Source organism: Lontra canadensis, unplaced genomic scaffold (assembly GCF_010015895.1).
Source record: "Lontra canadensis isolate GAN:19392208 unplaced genomic scaffold, GSC_riverotter_1.0 scaffold6, whole genome shotgun sequence".
In the NCBI taxonomy this organism is placed as follows: domain Eukaryota; kingdom Metazoa; phylum Chordata; class Mammalia; order Carnivora; family Mustelidae; genus Lontra; species Lontra canadensis.
This window is the reverse complement of record NW_022631000.1, coordinates 28548448-28574541: the sequence shown is the minus strand read 5'-3', so window position 1 is coordinate 28574541 and position 26094 is coordinate 28548448. Positions and strand designations below refer to the sequence as shown.

At 42.6% G+C, this 26094-nt stretch overlaps 1 protein-coding gene across 1 annotated transcript in view; it reads left to right on the top strand.

Moving 5' to 3' along the window:
• Positions 1-412: 412 nt before the first annotated feature.
• The window catches only part of WWTR1 (WW domain containing transcription regulator 1), a 133787-nt gene continuing 108105 nt past the window's right edge, over positions 413-26094 (top strand). The window contains exons 1-2 of the mRNA XM_032852463.1: positions 413-525; positions 961-1394. Coding sequence (XP_032708354.1) covers positions 964-1394 — 431 coding nt within the window. The 5' untranslated portion in view covers positions 413-525; positions 961-963. The remainder of the gene's footprint in view (positions 526-960; positions 1395-26094) is intronic.

The window sequence follows — 26094 nt, the reverse complement described above, 5'->3', positions numbered from 1 at the left end:
ACTCGAAGGAATGCAGGTCCAGGGCTCCGCGGCCGGGAGGAGTGGATGGGGGGCAACCGTCTCCTCTCACCCAGCGAAGTACCTATCACGCCCAGGGTTTTCTGGAGCCCGGGTGGGGGAGGAGGAGGACGAGGAGGAGGAGGAAGGGGAGGGACGAGCGGGGGCAGGCAGGCTCAGGACTAGAAGGTCATGCATAATTCAACAGCTCAACTTTCGGGCCCGCCTCTTCTCTGGGAGTGGGAGTTCGCTCCAAACTTTGTTTATGGGACAGTCCGGGAGCCGCGGCGGCAGCACTGTCTGCTTCTCCTCCGCCTCTTTCTCGCAGAGCGCGAACGCCTGAGGCCAGCTCGGGGGATGTGAGAGCCGAAGCCCCTTGGCTGCCAGGCACCAAATCGGGATTTGCCAGCCGGGCCCCGGCTACAAGCCCGCAAGCTCGGGTCGCACCCGAGCGACTGAGGCCGGAGGACGAGTTCGGGCGGGACGGCGGCCGCCGCACGGCCAGACTCGGCTTCGCTGCGCGCCCAGGTAGAGCCCGCTGGAGCGCGCCCGCTCACCCCGTTCCACCCCTGGGCGCCTAGGCTTCTCGGGCTTCCGGAGTCGCGATGCCGTGGAGCTGGCTCGGGTTGAGACTTTGGGGGGCTGCCTGCCCGGGAAAGTTGCGATCTGTCCTTCGCCACCAACAGTTCGGCACCCTCCCCAGTGTAGTTACTCCCCTCTCCCCACCCCCGCCCTTCCTTCTCGTCCTCCTCCCGGCAACTTAACTTGCTTCGAGAAAGTTGCATAATTCTCCAGGCCGGGAGGGACCCCTCCCCCATCCGGCTGGCCTTACCGCTGAGTGTCTGGGATCCTGAGGCGGACACCTATCACTCTCCTCTTTTTCTTTTGTTTCTCTCTGTCCCCGGACCCCCTCCTCCGACTTTATTAAATAAAAGGCTGATCTGACCTCCTTTCTCTTCGCAGAAGATGAATCCGGCCTCGGTGCCCCCTCCGCTCCCGCCACCCGGGCAGCAAGTGATCCACGTCACGCAGGACCTAGACACGGACCTCGAAGCCCTCTTCAACTCGGTCATGAACCCCAAGCCCAGCTCGTGGCGGAAGAAGATCCTGCCGGAGTCGTTTTTCAAGGAGCCTGATTCTGGCTCGCACTCGCGCCAGTCGAGCACCGACTCGTCCGGCGGACACCCTGGGCCCCGGCTGGCCAGCGGCGCCCAGCACGTTCGCTCACACTCGTCGCCCGCGTCCCTGCAGCTGGGCACCGGAGCGGGTGCTGCAGGCAGTCCAGCGCAGCAGCATGCGCACCTCCGCCAGCAGTCCTACGATGTGACCGATGAGCTGCCACTGCCCCCGGGCTGGGAGATGACCTTCACGGCCACTGGCCAGAGGTACTTCCTAAAGTAAGTCAGCCCGAAGTCAGGGGGGCACAGTCCGGGTGCCCAGGGTGCGCATGCTTGTTGGGATGCGTGCATGCGCGCGCGCGTGCGTGTGTGCCCTTCCACGTTTCTTTACAAGGATCTGGGAAGCTGGAAGTAGGCAGTGCGTCTCTGGGTGTTGGAATGGTAAAGGATAAGAAGAGCCTCTGGTGAGGTTCTTTCAGGGTCGTGGAAGTCCCAAGAGATTGGGGACCCGGAAACACGTAGAGGTAGGAAGGGGGGAAAAAAAGTAGTTTTGGAGTGACTCTCATAAAACACATAGCTGACTTTGTCCAGAATCTGGAATAGTGATACAGATTTCTGGGCACAAACTCTTACCCCCTTACCTGTCCACTCCAAGACAGATGCCCCAGAGCTTGATCCATTGGGATATGACACAGAAGTAAATTCTAGAACATTTTTGAGCATGGGAAGGAGAGGGACTCTTGGTAGTGTAGGTGGTCTGCAGTCTCTCCATTCTTAGGAAAAGCAAGCTAGAAACATGAACACTGCCTGGTAGGCCTTGCTTCTCCCAGCTGAGTGATGTAATGACCACACAGCACAGTGATGTAATTAGCAACTCTGTGCTGAAGTAGTTGCGGGCTGGAAAATCAATTGTGTGGAAATTGGGTCAGGAGTTTTACTATGTTGCACTTAGTAACCTAAAATACCAACGGATCAGGAACCTGTTTTGTTAATGATGCTTCCCTTTCACATTGTTAGGCTTTTCTTGATGTGATAATTTTTACATTAGACTGTACAGGAAAATATATTCACAGACATAAAGATTGTTTCAGTTGTGGTACCCTAAGATAATTAATTCCAGAGGAGAAACCAAGCTGGAACTTGAAATGGAACCAGTGAGGTCAAGGGGTGTCAGGCTGTTGATGGCCTGGTGGAGGTTGTGCCAGCTGGACCACTTGGTTCCAGATTACCTCCACTGGGGGGCCGTTCATTGCCATGGAGAGAAACTCCTCTTCTTAGAACCTGCCTTAGACTTGATCTTAAAGTCGAAATTCCTTTGATACAGAGGCCTTAGTTTAAAACTTCTGCTGAGACATTAGGTGCTCTTTTAAAAATACAGTCAGGCCTTTCTTTGTCACTAATATTTGACTGCTGTCAGTTGGATCTCACAGCAAATATGTATAATGGACGAGGTTTGCTGTAGCCAACTCTTCGACTCATACTGGTAACCAGTAATTCCTTCCCCATCCCAGTGCTGTTGAGATCTTGTGCAAGGAGGAGTTCTTTATTTTGTTTCCGGGGTTGGTGTGATGCTGAGAAACACTTGTCCTGAAAGAGACTTGATAGTCATTTTACAGCTGGCCTTCCAGGCTTTGAGTGTTAGTGTGGACATGTACTCAGTACTTCGGCTTCTAAATGGCTGGTGGAATTCAAGTATGTAATGTAATAACATGACATTTTTCTAAAAGTGATGATGGTCTTCTGAAGGATGACATTAGTTTCTGTGGTACATAAAAGCTCCAAAATAATCTTGTATTAAGTTTACTTAGGTAAATGTGGTTTTGAATATTTATTGTGACCGTTATAGAAATAGACTTAGTAATAAATGCACATAGAAAATGGTCCAGTAATTTACAGTAATTTAGGGGGATCTTTTTTGGTCCCAAATGACTTTTAAACAGCGCTTATGAATATACACACACACACAAATGTATGATATATGATCAGTATACCTGTGGTTATAAAAAATATGAAATAAGAACTAGGCTTGCCTAATATCAGAGGAAAGCTAGGAGAAAAAGGACCCTTCCCCCAAAAGCAAAAAAAAAAAAACCTTTTATGCATAATGACTGAATGATTGAAATTTAGGGCAAAAATGGAAGTTAGCTTTGGGTTTAGAGAAAGTTGCTCAGATTCATTGTGTCCCATCCCCCCAATTACAACGACTCTGCAGTCCAAAGCTGAGTACATCTTCATTCACTTTGGATAGCCAGTGAAATCCACAGCTGAAAAAATGTAGGTAGTAGGCTAGTTTGATTTTATGCAGCCTTGGGAAACTTTCTGGCCAAAGAGCTAAGGCAGTTTAAGAAATAAAGTCATTGTGACTATTGTCGTTCAAGACAAGCAATCTGCCAGGAGTTCTCGGAGTTTTTTGGGGGGCTTTGTTTAAAGTTGGAGTAAGTTAACCCACTTTTTTTTTTTAAGATTTTATTTATTTATTTGACAGAGAGATCACAAGTAGACAGAGAGCCATTCAGAGAGAGAGGGGGAAGCAGGCTCCCCGCGGAGCAGAGAGCCTGATGCGGGGCTTGATCCCCAGACTCTGAGATCATGACCTGAGTCGAAGGCAGAGGTTTAACCCACTGACCCACCCACAGTTCGAGTAAGTTAAATGTGGTATGTCACACTTTGTCACACAGCCTTCAGAGGCAATGTATTTTGATGGATTAAATAGAAGCTTGAAAAATGGTGGCAACTGACTCTTAGTTAATCATAAAATCTATTTTGCTTTAGCATCTGCGAAGTGGGAATAGCAGTAGCATCCTATCGTTGATTCTGGCAGTCAAGGCTTTTATAAATGTAGGTGTTTGGGCTCCTAGCCACCTGCACACTGACTTTGACCACTGATCACATTAAAGATTTAAAAAAATAAAATTCTGGTTACAAATGGGATACATGTTTATTACACATGAACCAGAAAACAGAATTGTAACGAAGAACACAGTTTGGATTCAGTAGGACTTTATATTCTTACAGAAAAATTTTATTTGAGTAACATTGTATAAGAAAAAATATTTTATCCTCACTCTTTTCTTTTTTCTTCTTCTTCTTCTTCTTCTTCTTCTTTTTTTTTTTTTGAAGATTTTATTTATTTATTTGAAAAAGAGAGAGAAAACAGAAGTAGGCAGAGGGGCAGAGGGAGAGGGAGAGGGAGAGGGAGAAGCAGTCTCCTTGCTGAACAGGGAGCCTGATGCGGGAGTCGATGCTAGGACCCCGTAATCATGATCTGAGCCAAAGGCAGACGCTTAACCGACTGAACCATCCAGGCACCTGTTATCTCCACTCTTAAATATAATTTCAGTGATAACATTTGCTTGCCCCTCCCAATTTTTAGTAATAATTTTAGGGTTTTCCCTTTTCTGAAAAGTGTCATAGAAAATTATTTTTGTCAAAGTGATCTATGCACTTAGTAACCATTCCAGTAGTACAGAAGGACTTTTGTTGAAAAACAATGGTTTCCTTCACCTCCTCAAGGCTCACAGAGGGAGCCTTTTAGGTTTTATTTTAACTGTTTCTTTAATTCTTTGATTGTTACTTCCTTAACCCTAGTATGCTTTCCTCACCATTTTTTGATTTATCAACTTTTAACTTCTAATTGAAAATGAGAGTGTAGCTGCTTGAACTGTTTTTTTTTTAATCTCCCCCAATTTTGGTATTTATATTATTTTTAGTTTGTCTGTTAGATCACCTTTGTTATTCTTTGTCAACTTTGTCAACTTTTACAAAGTATTTCTTAACTCCCCTTTTGTAAGTCAAGGAGGTTTGGGGCTGTCCCTAGAATTCTTGCTCTTTGTCAATGACACGTTAATGGTCCAAAGCCCAGAACCCATAACCAGCAAGTTTTGTGTTTTGCTTTTAACTTGACCTACTTATTCATAAATTATTATTAAAGTTGAAAATCTAGAGACAATATTTATGTTATTACATTTCTATAACTATAATTAGTTGCTTTTTATATTAAGATTAAAGTTTAGACTTGTTACCTTCCGTCTGGTGTCAGGACTCCTGGGCAATCAAAGGAGGATATATCTGGCACCAAAGTTGAATGGATTCTTTCTTTCCATCAAGCTCTTTCTTTGTTTTAAATATTTTATTTTTTATTTTAGTGATAGAGAGAGAGCAAGTGTGCAAGTGGTGGGGGGGTAGTGAAGCAGAGGAAGGGAGAGAGGATCTCAACCCAACTCAGCACTGAGCACGGAGCCTGATGTGTCTCCATCCCAAGACCCTGAGATCAGGACCTGAGCTGCCTAAGCCATCCAGGAACCCCTGAGACTCTTAACCAGTTGTTTAAATTTGTGTCACCTTTGAGTTTCTTCATAATTGGATCTTAACTCTCTGAAACATTTTTTCAAGTATTTCTAATTGCTTTTTATTTGTTCATGTATTACTTGCCTCTCAAAATTTTTTAGGCTCTAAATTCCATCAGTGCTATTAAGTCTCATTTCCCTAAGCATTTATGCCCAGACTCCTTTATCTTTTTGTGTCATTCTGGATTCTGATTGTTCTTTAGGTGTCAAACAGAGTTGTCATCCTGGCATTTCTCTTTTCTCCTCTCAATGGCTGGAAGTAGCATTTCTTTTTCTCATGCCTTCCTCTTTTTTGGTTTATGCCCTCATTTTGCTGGAGTACATGCTTGAGTAACTTCTTCTTCTTCTTCTTTTTTTTTTTTTAAAGATTAATTTATTTAAGAGAGAAAACAAGTGGGGGCGAGAGGCAGAGGGAGAGGGAGAAGCAGACTCCTCACTGAGCAGGAAGCCCTATATGGGACTTGATTCCAGGACTCTGGGATCATGACCTGAGTGGAAGGCAGATGCTTAACTGGCTGAGCCACCCAGGTGCCCATGCTTGAGTAACTTAATAAGAATTGTTTGTGGGAGGTAAAATATTCAGATACTTTTTAATTTCAAAGTATTTATTTTAAAAGTTGTTTTCAGTTTATTTTCTTAAAAAAAGAACTGTTTGTTCTTTTCCTGTTTACCTTTGGATGGCAATATAATGTAGTTGATTTCATGAAGGACCTTTTGTCCTTAAAAAAATATTGCCAGCTGCCTCAGTTTCCTTGTCTGTAAAATATCTGTTAATAAGAGTAATACCCATTTCAGGATTTCAGGATATTTTGAAAGACTAGATGCGATAACATATTTGAAGAGTCTGGCTCATAGCCGACTTTCAATACAAGTTCATTCTTGCCTCCAGTTGCGTCTCTGTCCACACACATAGGCTCTCTACCTGGCCAAAATCAGATGCAGAAACCTTGGCAGTAGGATAAAAGCTGGTTGTGACTCTTGGTTACAGTTATGGCTCTGAATGACAGCCTGGATCTGGAATTGAAAGTCAGCTTTTTAAATGTAAAATAAAGACAATTTTCCTGTTAAAAAACCTGAATAGGAATGTCCACTGTGGGTGCCCTGTAACTTCAGCATCTTGGGCAGAGGATATGGCATTCCTTCTAAAGACAGTGTACTTTTTGTTTGTTTGTTTGTTTGTTTGTTTTAAATCTGGCTCATAGCTACTGGTTGGGCCAATTTTACGTTGAGGGTGGAGGGTGGAGGGGAGGGGGGGAGGGATCAAGAAGTGGAGAGAGAAGAGGAGGCAGGGGTAAGTGACATCTGCTGATGACCAGACAAGGCAGGGAGCTGAGTCAGTGCTTTCCAGAGAGACAACCCAGAACCACCTGTGGAGCACACTCCTGACACATGTGTGTGTGAACCTTTTTTTTTTTTTTCATAACCCTAGGTGCTTTCACATCATATATATATACATACATACATATATACATATATATGTATGTATGTATATATATGTGTGTGTGTGTGTGTGTGTGTGTATATATATATAATTTATTTATTTTTTAACCCTCACAGTGACCCTCTGAATAGGTACACACTATTATCTCATACTATTCTTGAGGAAACTGAGACTCCCTGAAGTTGAGTAAGTGGCCCAGGGTCATGTATCAGGTGAGTGGCAGGGATGGGATTAGAATAATGTGATCCTAAAACCTGTACTCCTGCCCCTGCACCATGATGCCTCATGCCAATTATGTGCCCATAATTAGGCCCTGTAATTAGGTCTCCTTGGTGACCAGATAACTCTGGAGTGGTGGATAGAGCATTGGAGTCTACTTCTGAACTCCCTCTGGGTGGCAAATGTGGAGCTCTTGGTGCTGGAGAGAGAGAGGTGATGAGAAAAACAAATAAACCAGAAATGGATGGTATATCCACAGTGCCTATTTGCATTTTATTCTTATCAAGGTCTTCACCATTAATAAATGTGTATCATTTTATAGGGAGCACAGATGGGACAGGGAAGGTGGGTGACCTCAATGGATGTCAGGATCAGGGACACTGAGGAGGGTTTGTGAAGAAGAAGGTTACTTAAATAATGTTAGTAAAGTAGTTTCTAGAGAACAGAAAGAGCTGGCTTGCTTCTCATTGCCATTATCATTGCAGAGGTTGATGAGAAATAAATTGCTGTAGAGGTTTGAGGCAGTATGGAGGCTTGGTTTTTGTTTGTTGACTAGTTAGGACTTACAGGAATTACAGCCTAATACATCATTCTCTCCTTTCTCTTCCTTCTTCCGTTGTGTATCTAACCACAGGAGAGGGTGATAGAAGTCAAAGAATCAACCAATCCCAGGGGCGACTGTGTGGCTCAGTCAGTTAAGCGTCTGCCTTCCTCTCGGGTCATGATCCCAGCATCCAGGGATAAGGATTGCATTGGGCTCTGTGCTCAGTGGGGAATTGGCTTCTCCCTCTGCTGTTCCCCTGCTTATGTGCTCTTTCTTTTTCTCAAATGAATAAATAAAATCTTAAAAAAAAAAAAAAAAAAAAGAATCAACCAGTCTACCAGTCTAGGGGATGGTTTTCTTTTTGAAAGGTGGTTTGAAAGACGGAGCACTGAAGTAATTAGCTTATTAATGAAAGGCAGATTCTGAAAGGGTGGCCCTTTTACTGAGGGGGGCTGTGCATGTTTAGTGCATTGAAATAATCAGGAGAGCTGTGTTCTCCAACTGTATTCTTTGGCCCTAGTCCATTCAGATGCTTTGTGAACATGGGGTTTCTGGACCAGGAACTTTGGGATTTGTTGCATGCTCTATCCCACTCTTGGAATTTCATAATATACATTAAGGACTCCAAAGTCACTTATCAGAAAAACGAGTTTATTTTTGTTTAAGCCAGTATTTCACAAGCTCATGTGATTTGAACATTTTATTCCAACTATCAGTGGTTGCCATCCTCTCAGGAATGCTTTGCAGATCTTACTTTGGGAAACCTTTTCCTGCCTTTTGTTATTTTTATAGTTGAGATTTTTATATTTGAGTGAAGTTACAGATTTTTTTTCTTTCCAGTGTGCTTTGTGGATACATAGTATATTTTCATTTATATCTCTTGATTTAATAGTTAATTATTAGTGCTTGGAAATAAAAAGTCCTATATGTCAGACAAGTGGGATATAACACAAGAACACCAACAATTACAATACCTTGTGATAGATAATAGGTGTGTGTGTGTCTGTGTGTGTGTATGTGCTAGAAGGATAGATACCAGAATGTTTTCAATGGTCATTTCTGAAATTTTGGATGATTTTTCTTGTTTACTTTCTGCCTTTCTGTATATTCCAGATGTCCTATAATAAACATAATGTTTCATTTCTTTCTTTCTTTTTTTTTTTTAAGATCTTATTTATTTGGCAGAGCAAGAGAGCACAAGCAGGGGGACCAGTAAAGGGAGAGGGAGAGGCAGACTCCCCACTGAGCAGGGAGCCCCACGCAAGGCTCGATCCCAGGACCCCGGGATCATAACCTGAGCTGAAGGCAGGCATTCAACCATATGAGCCACCCAGGCACCCCATATATTTCTTTTTAAATTGGAGGGTGGGGTAGTTACAAAAACAGTAGAAGAAAGAAGGCAAAGAAGGATGTAAAGATGCAGTCGTAGGGGGGACCCTTGGCGGGCTCAGTCAATGGAGCTTGTGAGTCCTGATCTCAGGGTTGTGAGTCTGAGCCCCACATGAGGTGTAGAGATTACTTAAAAATAAAATCTTAAAAACAAAAAAAAGATGGAGTCATAGATTTGGGTAGGTGTGGTAGGGTGTGGGGAAATCTCTCAGCCATAGCTCAGTAACCGGAGCCTGGAGCTTAGGTTACTAAATGGAGGCTCTTTGGGAACTGCTTGTGTTTTTCTCGTTTTGGGTTATTTTCTTTAGGAATGAACTGACACAGTAATGGCTAAGCTCTTAACCCAGAATTCTCCATTCAAGTCGCCTCAGGATAAGAAGTAGGATTATGGGGGCGCCTGGGTGGCTCAGTGGGTTAAAGCCTCTGCCTTCGGCTCAGGTCATGATCCCAGGGTCCTGGGATCGAGCCCCACATTGGGCTCTCTGCTCTGCGGGGGGCCTGCTTCCTCCTCTCTCTCTGCCTTCCTCTCTGCCTACTTGTGATCTGTCTGTCAAATAAATAAATAAAATTAAAAAAAAAAAAAAAGAAGTAGGATTATGGCAGATGCTTAGGTCACACGAATTTCCTTCAGCGTCATCCTTATTTGCATGCCCTCCTTCCTGGACTTCTGATGTTCCATCCAGGTGCAGCAGAGGATCAATACGAAAGGAAGAAATGATACTCATTTGCTCGGTCCTAGTTAGATGAAGTGAAATCAGGAAATCTGCGTAAAGTACTTAGTGCTGTGGCTGGCACAGTAAGTACTGCTAATAATTTGTTTATTGCTGAGACTGTTCCCAGTTGAGATGGCAGTGGCGGGGACATGTGTGCGATCTCCCGAGACCTTTTCCTTCATACCACCATAAGGATCGTTAGCTGTTTCAGCATCGACAGCGAGAAATCACTGAACTAGTCTCGTGTGCTAGCACTGCTAGCTGTGAGGGGAGAGACTGCAGCAGGTTTCCCCGACCTCAGGCAGCTGATGGTCTAGCTGGGGCAAGACAAGGAGAACACAGATGAAATGAGGTGAAATAGCTGTGTCTGGACCCTCTGGGGCCGTAGAGCCTAGAGAAGCTGCTCACCGTGTGTTGGAAGCTCTGGGAGGAGTGTCACAAAAAGGCAAGCGTTTCTGTTATGTTTACGGGTCTGAACATTGCAGCCGTGCTGAACGTCTCTTAGTTCTCCCATTGGCTGTCCTCCTGCTGGCCCCAAGAACTTGGCACAGTCTGTTACCTGTGCCTGGAACATTATTTTCCTGCTTCTTGCCTGGCTAGCTCCTGCGCTCGTTTCAGGCAGCCGCTTCGATGCCATCCCCTGCAGGAGGTTCTCCCTGACTCACAGCCCCTGCAGGAGCGTAGATGCTCCTGCTGCTGGTCTCCCGTGGCCCCCCAGCTATAGCATTGCTGCCAGATTTCTGTTGTGTTATTTCTCTTTTTCACAATACTGTCACCTCCCTGAGGGTAAGATTGGTACTTGTCTTGCTCGACATTATGTAAATTCAGCCTAGTGCCTGGCAAAGAAGCGGGTGCATGATAAGGAAGTAATCCTCTAAGACTTTCTGGTGGCCCTCTGCATTGGAAGCTTGTGCACTAGAATTCCTCATCGGAACCTGCCATGCTCAGGAATGGAGTTCCATTGTGTCTGTGCCTCTTGGACTGCAAGCTTAGAATCATAGGTCCAGGGGTGCCTGGGTGGCTCAGTGGGTTAAGCCTCTGCCTTCGGCTCAGGTCATGATCCCAGGGTACTGAGATGGAGCCGCACATCAGGCTTCTTGCTCGGTGGGGAGTTTGCTTCTCCCTCCACCTGCCTGCCTCTCCCTGCTTGTGCTCTCTCTCTCTCTCGCTCTCTCTCAATAAATAAATAAATAGATAAACTTTAAAGAAAAAAAAAAAAAGAATCACAGCTCCACATACTATGATGCAGCGGAGAAGATGGATAGGGGGATGTGGGTGTTCAGAGAAGTCTCTCTAAAGCTGGTTGACACACACGGAGTCTTGAAAAATGGGAGGAATGTGGGTAGGTGAGCAAGGAGGCCTTCTAGGAAGGAGGGGGCAGGAAGAAAGTTCAGAGACAGAAGTGCTCAGGATGTGTTTTTGAGGCCAAGTAAAGTCTGGCCTACCTTGGTTCGAAAGTTAAGTGACGGTTGGTGGATGACTGTGCGTGCCACTGAGGCTCCAGAACCTCAGCCAAAACAGGCGCAGTGACCTTCTGCTAGTCAGTGTCAATTTTCTCATCTCTTCATTTTGAGATACACTAGTCCCGGCTTTATCTGAATGTGGCACAAGACCCCACCATTGTCTCCTATGTTGAGGTCTTCCTAGTTATTTAAGGAACTAAGGATACCGATTTAAAAGAGTTTGAAATGATAGAACCTTTCATAACAGTTCACTCACCCATTTGTCCCTCCATAGATCTCTCTGTCATAGATTTGATTTAGCGTGTGCTATTCCACAATAGTGGGTGGTCTTTGCTTTCCAAGTTAGTAGGATATTAGGCTACCCCACTGAGTCTGCCATTTCTGCTTATAAATGAATAGCTTGTGATCCGGCTGTTCCCAGAATCCTGTCTTGTGGTTTTGGATGTTTTCTCAGTTTCTCTGAGACAGATCAGCTGGCAAAGGCAAAATGGAGAGTCCAGAAGCAGAGTTATGCCACCAAAGCCCACCTGGGCTGTGCCCCCTGAGGATGCCTGGCTGAGCAGCTAGGGGCCTCCCTCTCAAGCCATCCTTCCTGAACTCTTAGTGAAGACTCTTGAGAACGTTTTCACACAAACTCACAATGCTGAATCATGGGTTAATGTTTTCAGATAACTTATTTATTTATTTAAAGATTTTATTTATGTATTAGAGAGGGAGGATGAGAGAGGGGGAGGGTCAGAGGGAGAAGTAGACTCCCCACCAAGGGGGGAGCCTGATGTGGGACTCGATCCCGGGATTCCAGGATCATGACCTGAGCCCAGGGCAGTCAGGATTCTGGGATCATGACTTGAGCTGAAGGCAAACCCTTAACTGAGCAAGCCACTCAGGCACCCCCTCTCTTTTTAATTATAAAAATAATACGTGCCCAAACACTACTGGAGGAATGGAAATGGAAAAATAAGTTCTTCTGATCTTCCTTGGACCCCTAGTTTTAGAGAACCACTGTTAACACTTCATCCAGAAATGCGCTACAGGAAGAGCAGCAGTATGGCCCTATCTAATTAATTACCTATCTAGCTTGTCTGTTGCCTGATTTATCTGTCATCTGCTATCCCGACTGTTAATCATTATATCCACCCTTCTCATACGAGGGGGATGCACGGTCTGGCAAGTGCACGCTGGCCAGTTACATGGGTGCCCTGCTGTTCAGAATGAATGACCTTCCATTGTGAAGTGTTTGACCCATTCTCTCTGTGCGACTCAAAGTGTGGTCTCTAAACAGAGACGATGTGCAGATGTATGTAACTCATCCATGACGGACAAAATGCATAGGTAAAAATGTTTAGAGACTTGTATATAGAATGATGGGACATGTAAGGACGGGATCAGTGGGATCGTCTAATGGAACACGGTAATCTGGGTGTTGCAGATCTGTGTGATGAATCATGTGTGGCCCGGGCTATGTACAAGGCACCTACAATGGGACCACATACTGGCCTTGACAGATTGAAACTAGAAAAACACTGATCTCTTTCCACAGATAGTTTGAGACGCTGATACGTTTCTTTTAACTCTTCTCTTCTTTTCCTTCCCTTCCCTTCCTTTTCATCCCATCCATCCATCCATTTGCCTACACATCATTTCATTTTTCCACCCATCCTTACAACTGCCTTTTATGTATCAACCAACCAATTTATTATACCTCTGGTTAACTTAACCAAAATGATCAATCTAAGAGATTGAATATTGAATCTTAATACAAAAACAAGTTCTATGGCACAAAGGATGATTATCATCTATTTTTTTGTACATCATACATTTTATGTCTTATGTACATTGTTTTAAAAATACGCTTTGGTGCACTTCAGTTCTGAACACTGTAGATAATCCCAAATCCTCTTCTGTCTTGGAAGTAATCTACCTATAAGCACTGTCAGCTACAGCTTTTCAGTGCAAAGCATGGGGACTGGACAAAGAGACACATGCTGGATTATTTAGTAAAAATGTACATTCCTTTCGGGTGGCTTTTCTGCAAACATTGTCATATTGAATATTTGTCTTTCTCTCAATTTGTCCATGAAAAACAGTTCATGGCCTAGGGTTCAGAGGTTGAGGGTTGCCATTGAAAACCCATCAAAAAGTAGAAAATGCAAGCAGATGATAAATGTAATTAAAGTGAACAGACATAACTCTTATTGACTTGATTTTACTTCCAGATTTATTTTTTAAAACTGGCTTCTTTAAAAGAAAAGAATCTATTTGAGAGAGAGAGTAAGAGCAAGGGGAGGGGCAGAGGGACAAGCGACTCCCCGCTGACACAGAATTGGCTGCTCAACCGACTGAGCCCCTAAAAGCTGGCCTTTTTTTTTTTTTTTTTTTAAGATTTGATTTATTTCTTTGACAGGGAACACAAGCAAGGGGAGTGGGAGAGGGAGAAAGCAGGCTTCCTGCTGAGCAGGGAGCCTGATTCGGGGCTTGATCACAGGTCCCTGGGATCATGACCTGATCCAAAGGCAGACACTTAATGACTGAGCCACCCAGGTGCCCCGTGTTGGCTTCTTAAAAAATAAAAAATTAAGCAGAACTGAAGGATATAAAGTAAAAGTAAAAGTACTCCACCCACTAGTTCTAGTCCTCACATGGAACCACTATTCACAATTGCTTGTGTATCTTCCAGGGATTTTATTATGCATTACATGATTCATTTATAATGGCATCGGTTGGTGGTTTTGGCATGTGGGAAGCAGAGCGTAGGTGGTCTTTGTTCCTTGCTGACCCTCACACAACCTAAGGACTGAGTATAGATGTGGATGAAATTACAGAGAACTGGATGTGATGCCTGATGGCGAGCGAGGTCTCAGGCTGAAAAGGTCTGTTGGCGTAACTGTTGCTCAGAGACTGGGATTTAGCTTTGTGGTTCAGGAAGTTGATGTCCTTGGTGCTCCAAAGTGATCAGGTTTTTAAAGTCTTTCTGCTGCAGGCCATACTGGAATGAAATGGGGGGGATAGACATTCTAGCTGCAACATCAGTGACTTGAATGATCTCCCACTCTGGGATGAAGGTACTCATAAGAGTGACTTAATCGCTGGGAAATTGCTTTGGTGGTTTTAACAAAGGGAAGAAACGAAACCATCTAAGGGATATTATGGAAGTAATTTGATGGGTTTTGGTGATGGATTAAATATGGGGAGTGAAGAAAAGAGGTGAGAAGGAAGATTGGCAAGATGCTGGCTGTCCATGGCACCAATACAGTTGTCTCTAATTGGGACAAGAAGGAAGGAAGTTTAGAAGAGGGTGAGAAAATTTCTAACATGTTGACTATTTTATATAGGATAGAAGATGTGTTTCTAAGGTTTACTACGTTTTGTCAGTTAACTGTTCACTCAGTGAACAACCAGTATTTGTAAGCAGTCATTAATAAATTGTTACATGAGGGTAACTTAAAGACAGACTTACTGGAAAATTAAATTTTCTGCACTGTTACTGGAATCAAGGTTCTGTTTATTCCGCATAAGACTTGCATTGAAAAATAAGATACTATATTTTGTTTGTATATATATTTAGTGTTTTGGAGAATTCCAGGCACCGCTAAACTAAATTTACTCAATTTAGGACATTAAATATCATGTACTTCATAGTTCGAGACTGTTCAGTCAAATAGTGCAGGGTACTATTCTATATACATGTGTTTTTTTTTTTAAGTCACATGGAGGGACGCCTGGGTGGCTCAGTCAGTTAATGATCTGCCTTCAGCTTGGGTCCTGATCTCAGGGTCCTGGGATTGGGCCCCACATTGGGCTCCTTGCTCAGTGGGGAGCCTGCTTCTCCCTCTGCCTGCTGCTCCCCCTGCTTTTGCTCTCTCTCTCTCTCTCTGATAAATAAATAAATAAATAAATAAATAAATGAAATCTTTTAAAAAAAGAAGTAAAATCACATGGAATGGTTTTTTTAAATACTAAAAAGTGGAGGGAGATTTGTTTAAACAAGTATTTCTAGAAGAAATATGTACATGATCCTGGAAATTATTTGTGGTAAGGAAATACTGTTACTCCAGTTGCGTTTCTCAGATAATAAAGTGGTGAATCTGTGCTACCTCCTAATTTGTCAGTGAAGATGCTATTTACCCCTTACATTTTTGTATTGTGATAGATTCTAAAAAAATCTAATGTTCTTTATTGCAAGACATCCTTTTGTTAACAGATTTATTTCTTTTAATGTTTTAACCTAAATTTGCATGCCTCCAGAATAGGTTTGCCTCTTACTTTATTTGACATTGTAGAAATGTAATTAATAAACAGTGCTTACTACACAGCTTAAAATAGGCTTTCTCATTTATATTCCAGATTTGATCAGTTAACAAAACTTAATATACAGTTGAAATATTTCTATGTATGATGAGAGTTTACAGTTTAAATTTTAGAACTTGTTTTGGATGTGATTATATGTACGAAAATCGTGTAACACTATGCTCATGCTAAGAACTGACATAACGGAATTACTGAAATAAATGTGCTGTGAGGAATGGAAAATATGGGGCAGATGTCTCGGTCATGATAAATTGTGAGTTTTTTAAACTCTTTCCAAAAAATAAATTATTTCTCTTAACCTGCAATCAAATTCCTTTACAAATAACAGTTTTTGTATGCAAGCACCATTTCATTTTATTTTATGTAGTATGGCTAATACTGTAGTTGAATAAGGATATGCAGTGATAATTTTCTTCATATGTAAATTAAGTTAAAAACAGTTAAAATAAGGAGTATTTTGGTAGAGTATATACATACCTCACTGCCAGTGAAATTGCTTTCCTATGGTATATTCTTACCAAAAAAATCTGTAAATAAAAAAAAGACTTAAGAAAAAAAGAAAATTTCTAATACATTGAGTTTGAGGTGAATTTAAGATATCCAAGGGAGATACTCTCTCTAATTATATGATATGTTAATAGTTATAATTTATATATATAAATAATAATAATAATTATTATTATATACATAATTATCCTAATCCAGGTGTGGATGAGATCCCAGAGAGAGAGGTTACAGATAGAGTGAGAAGAAAAGTCCTGACTATGTAAAGGAGAGACAGCCAGAGAGGTTGGAGGAAATGCAGAAAATAGGACAAGAAATCCAGGGAAGAAATTGTCTACAAGAAAGAGAAATGGTTAATTCTGGGTCATATTTCTTAGAGCTCTAGGAAGATCAGAACTGACAGATTTTCAGTGAATAGGTTTTTCCACTGAGACCACTTACTTTCCCCAGGGTAGGGCAAAGGCTAGGGCTTGGGGTACTAACTCTACAATCTAGTGTTTGAAGAGGGAAAAAAATGAAGAAAATAAGCCTCTCAGTTAGATAAGGGGGCATCCCCCAAATTCCCGTATATTCTACCACATCACTACTAAGAAGCATGATTCTCTGTACAGATCCAGTGCCACAGGGAAATATCACACATTTGCTTATTCAAACATCCTGTTAAAACAGGGTTTGAAATCAGTGTTTTATAACTAACTGAGATAAGTTAAAAGACTTGGGTGAAAAATACTACTCTAATTGATATGATAATCCCTTGTCATGAGGAAAATTACAGTATTGGATTCTGACTGTGGTAGAACCTTTGGCACAGTTTCTAGCACACAGGACTGTTACTGCTGGGACGTGTCATACTTAATGGTGGCCATAAAAATAACAGATTATGTTTGGTGAGTATCAGTTAAAAATTTATGGTTCACAATATTATGTAACTGTTGTCTCAGGTAAACCTTTATCTTTCCTATCTCTGTTTCTCCATTTGCCAAACTGGATTCTGATAACCTGGCAGAGGGGATTCCGAAATTAACATGGGCAAATGCTGAGGCCCCTTTAGCCTTTCACAATAGAAGGTAAATAAAACATGTTTGATTGTATCCAACTGGTCTGATGTGGAGTTTGGATTTGGATACATTTTGTAACCAAAAGGCTATTCTGTTGCCTTCTGCTGATTTGGGAGTACCTGGTAGCCTTCTTACTGGTTTGGGATTTGTCTGAACATGTAACTGTTAGTAGCTGGGATTAAGAATCATAAAAGAAGCAGTAAACTTCAGTACTGTTTATAAAAGTACTTATGTTTTCTGAAGACACATTCTCCAGTGCAACTGTTTCCACTTTTACGGGTCTTTGTTTTATGTGCTGTGTGAAATACTAGCCTGTGCATATAGAACTTCTGGCAAATGTGAATTCCTCCAAAGCAGTTATACCATCCAATGTTTATTTGTCTTTTTGTGCATTTTAACATAAAATCCAACCGTAAATATGTATTGTAGAAAAACTTGAAGTAAGGAAAGGCAGGAAGAGAGAAAGGATGAGCTACTTAAAGGTAGAGCTCTCCCCAGGTGTGTTTTACAAATACAGTTGCTTCTCTACTTAGGCTTTCAATAAAATTTTAGTTGTCTGTGGTCTGAAAAAATTAAATTTGAGTTTATTGATGTCGCGTTTCTGCAAGTGTTAGGGGATAACAAGGGCTATGCTTTGGGCTTTGGAAAGCAGAGTAGCAAAGGTCCGAGGGCTGTAACCCATATAGTAGACAGTGGCTCCATTGTTCTCTGTATTTGTCTGTTGCTTACATGTTAATAACTATTGAGCAGTCAGTGATTATTAACAGATATCTAACAGTAGGAGCAGATTAGATTGTAGGGTCAATAATTACGGACAGTTTGGAGTGTCAACATGAAAGAAACGCTTTTAAAGGTTAGATCCAGAATTGTTGAAACTTTTGCCTGAAACTTTGTCAGGTAAGCGGTGTAGGGGATGGACCAGCATGGCCTTTTTGAATTATTAGCCATGGTAACCTGAGTCAGGTTTTGCCACAGTGCTTTTCATTTAACCTAACAGTTGGCCAGCCCTAGTTAATGAGTTGAAAACCATTACAGGACGCAGATTTCCCAGTTGCCTATGCATTGGAATGTCCAGCTCACGACCATGTGTGGATCAGAGGGCCCAGTGAGGCTGGTTAAAGTCACTGTCCATACTCCCCTTAAAGCAAAGCAGTAGAAACAAGTTACATTTCCAGAGTTCTCTGGAGGTCCTTCTGAGTGAGCCCTGGTAAACAACATCCTGGTTGACTGGTATGTATCTGTTTGGAGTCTGGTTTCCAGAGCTGTTGAAAAAGAGTGTTATAAACTTCCAAGTGAGCACGGAGGTGTAAACTAATGCTATGGGGTTGCTTCAGCTGAAGTGCAATATCATACTTATTTACACTTAATTACAAATGGGTTTTTAAAACAATGTTTTATACAGTGAGAGTAAAGTCGGCCAAGTGTAGAACAAAAAAGTTACGTTGTGGAACAAGATAAAAGGACATTGCATAATAAATAATATCTCATACCATTAAAATACAAGGTTTCCTTCCTAAAATGAAGTATGAGCTTCTACATGAATATTTTTAAAAGTCTGATTTCTCTTTGACTTGCCTAGTGACTTGATACATAAAGAGATTATGGGTCTGAGTGTGTCCACATCTAGACATTATTTACTGCAGTAAATAATACACATGTACAGCATGCAAAATATAAATAAAACTCAGATGGCATTGTGTTATAGTGATACTGTAGAAATTGGTATTTTTTTATCATAAATAGGTCAAAAGTAGCTCATTGGAAGTAAGCAAACTGTTTTCATCTGTCGGTTTCTAAGACTAGAATAACATATCTGATCCAAACTATATTGGTTCTAACCTTGATTTGTAGACAGAATCATTGGTTTATGAAAATCAAGGAAACATAAGCAGAGGGGTAAGCTGCAGAAACACTGAATAAATCCTTTAAGATGGGAATGTGTGGATCTGATAAGTAGTTCAGATAGTTTGCTCTTGCTGTGAATGGATTTTGAACAGGAGAGATTGCATGGAATATATATATATATATATATATTTTTTTTTTAATTTATTTATTTGACAGAGATCACAAGCAGGCAGAGAGGCAGGCAGCGAGGGGGGAAGGGAAGCAGGCTCCCTACTAAGCAGAGAGCCTGATGCGGGGTTCCATCCCAGGACCCTGAGATCATGACCTGAGCCGAAGGCAGAGGCTTTAACCCACTGAGCCACCCAGGCGCCCCTCTGTGTATGAGTATATATATATGTGTGTGTGTGTATATATAAAAACACACACACACATATATATATATGTTTTAAAAGAAACTTCTGATCCTGTTAGAGAGGCACTTATCTCGATATAAGGAGGACCAAAAATGTTGCTTAAAGGGGTTTTGTAAGAAAATAGGCACAGTTTGAACACATTGGGCTACCTGAATAAGGGAGATCTAAGGAGTCATATTAAGTGCCTCTCTACAGGTATAAGATTTCAAAGGTGAACTTTTGGGGAGGTGGTTTGTTTAGAGAAGGGAAAGATAATGGGATAGGTTGAATAAGTGTCCAGAAAGATAAGGGTTTTATAAGACACCTTGAGATAGATGTTTGTAGATGTTCTTTACTATGGAACATGGCCAGATACACTGAGGGAGTAGTTCATAGTAAAATGGAAGAGGTAATTTTAGTCTTTTCAGAATAACAATGAAGAACTATTTATTCATTTTAAAGATGTTTTGAAGAGGGGCCCGTGGAGACCACCAACAGGTCTTTTTTGGATGGGCTGACTTGAAAGCAGAGAGAGTGTAACCTGGTGTCTTTAAGTGGCATGTGTGGTGACCCAAAGATAAACTAGCTGAGTTCATTTAGACTTGCTGGATGTGCAGAGATAGCCAGACCTCTATTTGAGCTAGTGAGTGCTCCAGTGTTTCTGCTCTCAAGCCTGATGGTGGAGTGGCTGGCTTTGATTTGCTTCCGCCCAAAGCTTGCTCTGGGTGAATTTAAAAACCTGTTTGTTTCGCCCATCATCCGGCTGGGCCCTACCCATAATTCCTGCACTTTGATTATGGGGGTTATTATAGGACAAGAGCTTCTTTGTGAAAGAGCATTTTTAATACTCTGGGGTCTAGCGTGACTAGTGGATATAAATTGTATGGAAGCAATTAAATTCGAAGGAAATGTCATGTGGGCTGAATTTAAACATACAGGCTTGTGGCATTTCTTTTTTTCCTTAACTTACACAGAACAGGGTGGAGAGAGAAAAATAAAGGACGAGAAAAGAGAAATGAGCCAAGAGAGTGAGGGGAATGCACACAGAGACAAGAGAAACGACTCATTTTTAACATTTGGTTAAAAATCCAAAGTCCAGAGCCAGTATTATGCTAATGCCATTGCCCTTCGTATGAACTCTTTAAAAATACAAATGTCCGGGAATTACACTGCACTCCACTTGGGACTTGCATCCTTTTCCAGGTGGTCACCTTCATGTCAGGGCGTACGTGGATATAACTGAGCAGTGGTTTTTTGGAATATGTTAATAAACAGACCTGAAGATGGCCCTTTATGATCAAGAAGGTTTTTCTCTCTCCAGTTTTTTATTTTGTGCTCATGGTCTCTGCATAGTTCATACAGATTGGCTTGTTTTTGGACTTGCTGATGAAGAGTAATGTGTCATTTCTCTCACCGGCCTAGAATGTCTTCCTCTCTCACTTGGTCTGTTAACATTCAGCAGCCCCATCTCTCTAATACCTTCTTGGACAACCAGCTGAAAAGGATCCCCTGCTACTCTAGATCCCCAGACTAATTGGATCTGGCTGGGTAATTTGGCACTTGCTCTTTTCTTTTGTCCATTAAAATGTCATGTAAGCCTTGTCGTTGAGTGAATGGATTTATTTCATTTCCCTAACAAGTCAGCTCTTAGAATATGGACCTGGTATTGTATTGTCCTCCATGCCTAGCACATATTGGTACCAGGAGATACTTGTTGAGATCAGTACTGATACGGAGCATGCTGTTAAAATAATCAGAATGTTACTGGGTGGTCAGAGGCAGAAATGGATGCTTGTAGATTAGACGTAATAGTACAAATTTGTTACGAATCTGAGCATTGGAAGGAATAGACAGGCCTTGATGTTTTGCCCCAGCAGAAAGTGCTCATGCTTTATTTTCATTTTTTAATCTGTGAGCTCTTAAGGATGAAAAGCAAATCTCACCTTGCCTGTACTCTCCTGTACCTGGGGCAATGCCTGGCACACATATGAGTTCAGATAATATTTGCTGAAAGAAATGAAGTGATTTTTTAATTTCTCTGTTATTAAAGTCATCTGGTACTTCTTTCCTATTCAGTAAGCCAGTTAATATTTATTGAGCACATACTGTGTGGCAGGTGCTGGTACGGTGCCCAGCATAGTGGGTACATATACAGTATATTACACTTTGGGATATATTTTGTTCTCTGTATTTAATTATCAGTCTTACTATAAATTCTAAGAAATCACTTCCTCAAACTGAACAGTAATATTCCAAGAGAGCAAAAGTTGCTGAGAATAATTCAGTATATTTATCTATTCCTAGGTTATGTTCACATTCCACTCAATGCTGGAAGTATGCCCCTTAAATAATCGTAAGATTGTAACCTTCCCAAACAGAGCTGGAGAGGTAGTAGACTGTTTGGGTTTCAAAGGACTTTTCAGGATGCAAAGTAAATAGGGGAATTTGAGATATCAACAAAACTGTAATTAAGCAGATTAACTGTGTCAATAGTGAATACAGACATGTCAGAGGAACTAGTTGGTTGCTATTATTTAAACACAGCCTCAAGTTCATTACTAGTGTTATTACCATCATCCACAAACATACTTGAAAGGAAGACTAGCCAGATGAACCCAGGAGAAATGATTCTTCTGGGAACATCACATTGTAAACCATAAATCCATTATTACTATATTTTAAGATTTGGCTTGGGGTCTTTTATTCTTTACATGTGCCTTAAGGTCACACAGAATTTAATATTATCATCTTTTCAGCTCTCTGAAGAGTGGAAAATGAGCCCCCTCCTGACCAGAATAAAGAGAAGAAGAATTTAAAATTATAGACCAGGTTAACTTTATTTATAGATGAGCCTGTGTTCACATGCAACAGTGCCTGTTGCTTTTCTTTTCTTTTCCTATTTTTTTCTTTTAAAAAATTACCCAAGTTATACTTAAACACGTTCTTGTTTTGAGAAATTCAGCCAAAGTGACAGTCTCTCTTATTCTCTACTCCCGATCCTGCCTGTCCCCCCAGAGTGTGAGCCCACGTCTCAATTCATAGTCTGTCCTTCAGACATACATACCTGTGCATGTACAAACCTGCTTCAGATATTTTTTACATGTTACTTTCACATTCTTTTTGTTGTTGTTGTTACTTAAAAGTATGCTTTTCCACTGCTAAAGATCTATCTAAATATTTTTTATCCCATCGTATGTCTATACTACAGGTTATTTACCCATTCTGATAGTGGGACTGTAATGTTATTTAAACCTCATCAGAAAGACCTAGTATAAAACTTCATTTGAAACTTTTTAATATTTGTGAAGGGAGACTTCTAAAGTAATTATCCAAGGATATGAGACTCAAGCCCAGTTAGTAAAAATAGACTGCATTTGTATGTTAGTTTAAATGTCTTTCCGGTGTGGGCACTAGATCGTCCCCAGCGTGTGAGTATGGGCAAGCGGGGTCCTGCTTTGGGGGCACCACACGATGGTCACGCCCCCCTGCAGCTGAGGGTAGAATGGAGCCCTGTTCTGATTGGATGTTCCAGGGCTCTTTAGTCAGGACCACCCAGTGGGTGCCTCCCTCTCTTGTCATCTTCACGCTCTGCCCAGAGCTTCCTGGCCAGCAGTGTCAATTCAGCTTTGGCCAGAGAGTCTGTGATTTATTAAATCGTGAGGAGATACCGGGGCCAGGCCCCACAGGGGAAGCCACCAGGAAGCAGGGCAGGGAAGAGCCTCAGTGGTTCCCGGGTCCCAGGCAGTTTTGGAAAGGGCAGCCTAGGGTGAAGTGTGAATGCTCGCTGACACTTGCTGCTCCGCTGCCCACCAAGCCATATTTGTTCAACCAATTAGAATGCGTGGATTTGGGCAGAGAATAGTCATTGTTCCATTTGCTGGCCTATTTCTCCCTGGAGTCCCACCCTCTGGGATAAGGGGAATGTTTTGTTCTTCCTAGAATTTAGAACCTAGGGATGAATAAATGGGGGAAAGTTGAGGGGAAAAGGACGCTTGGTGGGAGATAATGAGGTTTTTCCATGTTGCTGTTGCCATCTTCAGAAGCTGGGTTGTAGAATGCTTAATGTACATTTGCATGTATTTGCATATCACTTACTGAGTCCCAGGCATTGTTCTAAGCCCTGTCCACATTGAATTCTCCCAACAACTGTTTGACAGAGACACTATTTTTACATTTTATTTCTTTGAGAGAGACACATGTGTGTGCACATACCCACAAATGGGAGGGGCAGAGGCAGAGGGAGAAGCAGATTCCCTCCCTGCTCAGCAGGGAGCCTGATTTGGGGCTCCATCCCAGGACCCTACGATCGTGACCTGAGCTGAAGGCAGATGTTTAACCGCCTGAGCCACCCAGGCGCCCCAGAAACACTATTTTTATTCCCACTTTACCCAGGAAACTGAGGCTCAGAGCATTTACGTAACCTGACCAGGCACAGCTAGTAAGGATTGAAGCCCAAGCAGCCTGGGCCTGGAGTCCGTGCCCTGGCTGGCTGTCCATCTTTCTCTTCCACAAGTCTAGACATGGTTGGGTTTTGCCGTTTATCCCCTGCTTGACTCTCTTCTTTCCTCTCCATCCCTATCGCCCCTACCCTGGTGTGTGTCTTGATAGCTCATTTGCAGATGACAGATCTGGCCCTCTGACCCCAGTCCCTGGCACACTACAGCCAGGCTTGTCTTCTGTAAAGACAGCTCTCAATCTGTCACTTCAGAATGCTCCTTCCCTGGTATCCTGTCCTGGCGGGGCTGATCTCCTGCCGATGTCCCCATTCTCCTCTTGTTGAGGCTGTAATGTTACTCAAACCTCATCTAAAGTCCTGGTATAAACTGGATGGCTTCCTTGGCAGCTCCTGTCTCCCCTCCTGGGAGTTCCCTCATCTCTCTTCTCCCACCCTCCATCCAGTGCAATCCATTCCGAAGGCCCATCTCAGGACTCAGCTCCTATGGTCTTGACCTCTTCTGAACCCAGTGCTACCGATAGGCTGTTGGCTGTAGCTTCATTGTTCCAGGCTTGAAAAGGCTCCACTACATTGAAGCTCCCAAATTCCGTGGCCTGGTACTGAACCGAGTACCTGGGGGCAAGGAATAGTGGTACTGGGAGGCAGAGCACATTGGGGCACTGATTTCGACCCTAATACTGGGCTCTCTGCTAGGTTTCCTTACTTTTAAAAGAGGAACTGGAAGGAGATAATAGCTAAGGGCTCTTTTGATTGTTTAACATGACACTTCAACAGCTTTATTGAGATATAAGTTCTTTTTTTTTTTTTAAGATTTTATTTATTTGAAACAGAGAGAGAGATCACAAGTATGCAGAGAGGCAGGCACAGAGAGAGAGAGAGGAGAAAGCAGGCTCCTCGCTGAGCAGAGAGCCCGATGCGGGCCTCGATCCCAGGACCCTGAGATCATGACCTGAGCCGAAGGCAGAGGCTTAACCCACTGAGCCACCCAGGCGCCCGAGATATAAGTTCTATACCATACATCTCATCCATTTAAATACTCAAGTCGGTGGTTTTTAGTATATTTGTAGGTATGTGCAGTCAAAACCCACAGTCAATTTTCGAGTAGTCTCATCACCACAGAGAGAATCTCTGACTAGCTAGATAGCTATTAGCTATCCTCCCCCACCCCCTGAACACACAGACGCACACGTGCATGCCTTTATCCTCCCCAGCCTGAAGCACCCACTGATCGACTTTACGTCTCTAGAGGTTTGCCTCCTTGTTCTTTCATATAAGTGGAATCCTATATCATGTGGTTTTTTGTGACCAGTTCCTTTCACTTGGCATAGTGTTTCCAAGGTTTGTTTATCCGTGTTGTAGCACCTCCCTGTACTCTGTTGGTTCTTGGAAGCCGACTGTGCTTCACTGTACGTGTATACCACGTTTTATTTATCTGGTCCTCAGTTGATGAGCATTTGGGTTGTTTCCCCCTTTTGGCTAAGTACACTTATTTTGCAGGGGAACATGGTCTCCTGGGCGGTGGTTTCTGTAGTTGCCGAGTGCAGTTTTCCTCCACTGCTTCAAAAGCAGAAATCTGGGTCTGCTGGCTGTGTCTGCCCAGCATGACAGACAGGTGGGCAGATCCTCAGTCATCGTTGGAGGCAGGAAGCTGTCCCGGGGAGTCCTTGTGAGCTTGTTTTTTTCCTCGTCCTCGTGAGCTTTGTAGTCAGACATTCTGGCTTGAATCACGGCCTGGCCACTTAATGAGCTTGCATAATTTCAGCAAGCTCCAGTTTCCTTGTTTGTAAAATGGAAACTACCTTGCCTGCTTCCTCAGAGTCAGGGTCACACTAGAAAGGGTATGGAGCCTGAGGCAGCTCAGCCAGTGCGGAAGGACATCATTAGGACCAGAAAAATAAATAAGTGAATAAGCAAAAATCAAAGTTGTAAAGAACAAGTGCCTCCGGCTGCCAGTTTCAGCAGGTGCAGGGCCTCGGCGCAGCCTTCCTGGTGAGCGTGGGGCCCAGCGCCATCACCTCATCTGCAGTCACCAGAGTGGACCTGCTTAGTCTTGTTGGAACAGTGAGAAGTCTTGCCTGGTGTGTCTTAATCACCTTTTTGCTTGTGGGTCTAGATTTGTACTCTCATCACTGTTGCATCAAGTCATTTGAGAAGAATGACTGGTGGTGGTGGGAGGGGTGAGACCTTTTTAGGCTTCACCTGAAAGGTGTTGTCTCAGAATGTAGCTGAGTTTTTATGGTTCTTAAACATCTGTTGGCTTATATATTTGGAGTTTGTACGTGAAGACTGAAAATGCCTTTT